Below are 4566 nucleotides of genomic sequence, written 5' to 3'. Positions count from 1 at the left end.
AGAAGGGTGTGCGGGTGGATGCGAGGGAGGCAGCAGGCTGCAGGACAAGCAGCCACACACACACACACACACACACACACACACACACACACATACGCACTCGCAGCCTCTCATACAAACATATCCACGCACACGCACCCTCCCCCCATCCCCGATCACTTTAGATTAGGACGCCAAGGGGATAGATACTAGAGATATCATTTCCCTCTTTTAAAAAGTGTAAATAAAGCCTTTCTGGCCCCCAGTGAGGCGTTCCTTCCCGACTTTTTTGGATCAATCAAACAGACAGTGGCTTCTTTTGATTAAAGCCCAAATTGTCATTGGGCAGAGGCAATCATGTGACAGCCAATTCGGTCCAATTTCAACCTTGTCTCCATGAATTCAATAGTTTAATAGTAGCACGGTCCCCATACGGCTGTAATCAGTGAATTAGAAAAAAAACACCCCACCAGCGATCTTCTATGCTATATTTTTTTCACCTCTCTCTCCTTTTTCCTGGGCCTTCCCCCCCTGAGCCCCCTGAATCAGAGGGAACTTTTTCTCCGCGGGGGCTGCCAGTTGAAGGCCATGAATTTCGCATTTGAGCGAGAGATCGGTTTTATCAATAGCCAGCCATCGCTTGCTGAGTGCCTGACATCTTTTCCCCCTGTCGGTGATACATTTCAAAGTTCATCAATCAAGAACTCGGCGCTTTCACACTCGACACTGATTCCTCCTCCTTTCGAGCAGACCATCCCCAGCCTGAACCCCGGCAGCCACCCTCGCCACAGCGGCGGCAGTCGCCCCAAGGCGAGCCCCCGTGGCCGCAGCGGTAGCCCGGGCCCCGCTGGAGCCCCGCCACCCCCGGAGTACCCCTGGATGAAAGAGAAAAAGGCGTCCAAGCGATCCGCGCTGCCGCCCGCCTCGGCCTCCGCCTCAGCCGCTGGACCTGCCTGCCTCAGCCACAAAGGTCAGTCCAAAGACGTGCCTCCGGCTCCGCCGGGCCGCTTTTTCGGCTCCCCACATCCCCCCGGCTTCGCGGGGGGACGAGTAGGAGGGTGGGCAGGCAGGCAGGACGGAGCTGGCCGGGCTCGCTGGAAACCCAAAGTTTCCCCAAACTTGCTTAATACGGGATGATTTATTTGAGTTGGAGCTGACCTCTCTTGTCTCGCCGTCCTAGAGTTAGGATATTTGACAGTAATGAAGAGTGATAGATTGCTCCCGCTCAGCTAAGCAGCTGATGCATTAATTATAAATTGTGGTATGGCTAATATAAAGTTTGCTCTGGTGTGGGGAGGTTGAGGAGCTGAAGGCAGCGATTTGACAGAGGTGGCCGAGGGCCACGCAGCACAGGGCGCTCAGCAGTGCAACACAATGGGTTTACTGCATCCAAAGGCGGCCATTTTGTTGCAGTTGCTATTTTATGCTATATGGACATATAGATATAGACACATACATGCAGAGAGAACACTCCCTCGCACCCCCCCGGGGATGCGGTGTGCTCGGGTCCTGAAATTCAGTCCGTGCATTTGTCTGGTTTTTGTGTGCATCCGTGTGTTTTTGCTTTTGCTGTTCTGGCAGTGATTCTTTGGGGTGCGTGTGGTGGTGTTTTTCTTTTTTTTTTTTTGTTTTTTTTTTTTCTTTTTTAACAGACCCCCTTGAAATCCCCGATAGCGGTAGCGGTGGATCTAGGCGCCTGAGGACGGCTTACACCAACACCCAGCTTTTGGAGCTAGAGAAAGAATTTCATTTCAACAAGTATCTCTGTAGACCAAGGAGAGTTGAGATTGCAGCCTTGCTGGATCTGACTGAGAGACAAGTCAAAGTCTGGTTCCAGAACAGGAGGATGAAGCACAAGAGACAGACCCAATGCAAGGAGAACCAAAACGGTGAGGGGAAATTTAAGAGCCTAGAGGACCCCGAAAAAACAGTGGAGGAGGAGGAGGAGGAGGAGGAAGAAGAAAAGTCCCTTTTCGAGCAAGCCCTCAGCAACGTCTCCGGCGCTCTCTTGGAGCGGGAAGGCTACGCTTTCCAGCAGAATGCCCTCTCTCAGCAGCAGGCGCAGAATGCGCACAATGGTGAATCCCAAACTTTCCCCGTTTCGCCTTTAACGAGCAATGAGAAAAATCTGAAACATTTTCAACATCAGTCACCCACTGTTCAAAACTGCCTCTCAACAATGGCCCAGAACTGTGCAGCTGGCCTGAACAATGACAGTCCTGAGGCCCTAGATGTCCCTTCTTTACAGGACTTTAATGTTTTCTCCACAGATTCCTGCCTACAGCTTTCAGATGCAGTTTCCCCCAGTTTGCCAGGATCTCTGGACAGTCCTGTAGATATTTCTGCTGACAGTTTCGACTTTTTTACAGACACTCTCACCACAATTGACTTACAGCATCTGAATTACTGAGAAATTAAAGACATCCTCTCCAAGAGTCCTGCTTTCTCCTCCATATTCGTCCTTCTTTTTTTTTTCCCAGTGAATTAATTTTATTCCCTTGCCTACTTTTCCCTTGTCAGTATTTTCTGTTTGTTACTTCCTTCTGCTATGCCATTTTTGCCGTTTCTTACAAAGTTTTAGTTGTGTTCAATTTTAACCTAGCCACATTCTAGGTCCTTCTATGAAAGCAATATATGAGGTCTGTAAGAAAGTGATCATATAGGAATGTATCTTCACTTTCTCTTTATTTTTGTATTGCATTAGGATGTATTGTCATAAGTATTTTTGGTAGAATAAATTCTTGTTTGCTACAAGGAGCTTTCTCTTTTTTTCTTTCTCTTTCTTCTTTCAAGACTGATAATATGACGTGTATCTCCTCAACCCTTCCACTATTAATTAATAATCAAAATCTAACGTTCTGAATACCAGCTCTTCCCTTTTGGCAACTTAGACATTTATTAGAGAGGATAAACACGTTCAAATTCTTTATTGCAAGGGTTCTCACAAAGGGAAAAAAGCCCAAAGAAATCAAAACTGTTCACAAGTTTGATGGAGGTCTGTTCCTTTTAATGTATAAACGCAGCATCTTATTTCCGTGAGGATGCAAAGCTTGGAAATGTTGAGCTGTAACAAAAGCATGAACGAGCACTTTCTCTGTTGCAGGCAGAACATTAGAAAGACTCAGTAGGATAAGCGTCTCCTCCAAAAACTAGTCTGTCACATGAATGAGCGAGAAGGCTCTTTAAAAAAATCTGTTTTACTAGAAAGTAGTGCTTAGCAGCCAGCAAGATTTTTCAGGAAGCATATCTTTGAAAATATCATAGCTCACAGAGAATGCACTTGGTTATTTCTCACATGCTGAGCACTTCAAGAAATCGGCTCTGGGAGGAGAGAAAATGGAGAAATTAGTGCTGTGAAATCAAAAGGGTGGCAGAAACGTAGGGGGAAGAAAAAGCATTTAGGGAGGAACCTCCTCTCCATCTTTTTGAGGGGCGGTGCGGGGGCAGAACCAAAATTTTTCTGTTTAAACCTTGTGAGGCAAAGGACTGATAGCGAAAAGGGGAAACTCTTGACTTTAAAGTTACAATGTCCTCGGGATCCCCACTCTTCTGCTGGCGGCAGCAAAGACGGGCTTTCAGAAATCTCCACCAAACTGACTGCTACCCGGCTAGCGGCATTGCCGCACCCCAATGCGGAGGGTGAGCCCCGTCCTTCACGCTAAGGCCGAGCAACAGATGCCAGCGGGGCCAGGGGATCCCAGGAGGGTACGTTCGCGGCTCCTTGCGCGTGTATGTGAGTGCGGTTACATTACACAGACGAGCGTGACTTGTGTCAGGGTTTGTGAACGGGGCTCTTCTGTCCGTCCATGCGAAGAGCGTTGTTTCCAGCCCTGCAAACACCTTGTGGAGCTGGGATGCGTGCGTTATAGCTGGAACGGCTGAATGTAATTCTCCGAAAGTCATAAATCAAACTTTCTGTGAATGAGGATGTCATCAGAGAGATCAATTGCAGGAACACATGCACAAATAAAAATTCTCTTACGCATTTGCTGGAGCTGGGGATCCCCGTCTAAAACCATTACATGAGAAGGCGTTTAGTCATAATTCACTTTTATTGCTCTTTTAAAACAACAGCTTGGCTGAGCTGCGGGCGCCGTGAAACCTCGGCCCTGGTTGGTCTCCTTGCCTCTGCTCCGGCCATGTCCACGCGGAGCGAGGGCAGGCTCACCGGCATTTTTACTCCTTTGCCACTGGGTTAAGTCAGACCGCAACATGCATGTAAGGGTTGAGGCATCATTTGTGCCCGGATTTCCGGACGCTGACAACGCTTAAACCGAACCAAACTAACAATGACGACAAGAAAAGAAAATGTGCTACAAGGTTTAAATTTCTCACAAACTGCATTTAATAAATGGGGGGGCGGAGGGGGGGGATTCAGCGAGCAGGACCCGCCTCCGAGTCTCCCTGTGAGCCCTGGGGCCACAGAGGGGCACACTCCCACCGAAAAGCCTGAAGTGCCGGGATAGCCCCCCACCGGCCCCACTCCTGTGGCAGGAAACTCAGAGCGAAGACGCGGAGGGGTGCGGAGGGGCCGGGCTGGCCTGCGGGCAGGGGGAAGGGGCAGTAGCACCCTCTCGCCAGACCTCG

General features: G+C 49.1%; 1 protein-coding gene across 2 annotated transcripts; it reads left to right on the top strand.

The window, feature by feature from the left end:
• On the top strand, positions 1-2727 carry HOXA2 (homeobox A2). 2 transcript variants are annotated; one of them, XM_071560991.1, is made up of 3 exons: positions 1-949; positions 1632-1868; positions 2250-2727. In XM_071560991.1, the coding sequence occupies exons 1-3, from the start codon at positions 568-570 to the stop codon at positions 2387-2389; spliced, it is 759 nt and encodes a 252-aa protein (XP_071417092.1). In that variant the 5' UTR covers positions 1-567; the 3' UTR covers positions 2390-2727. The 2 variants fall into 2 exon arrangements, with proteins under 2 accessions (XP_071417092.1, XP_071417091.1); XM_071560990.1 differs by having other exon boundaries at positions 1632-2727.
• Positions 2728-4566: the final 1839 nt, after the last annotated feature.

The sequence above is a fragment of the Pithys albifrons genome, chromosome 7, assembly GCF_047495875.1.
Source record: "Pithys albifrons albifrons isolate INPA30051 chromosome 7, PitAlb_v1, whole genome shotgun sequence".
Lineage (NCBI taxonomy): Eukaryota > Metazoa > Chordata > Aves > Passeriformes > Thamnophilidae > Pithys > Pithys albifrons.
The sequence above is the reverse complement of the archived record's forward strand: the minus strand, read 5'-3'. Positions and strand labels throughout refer to the sequence as shown.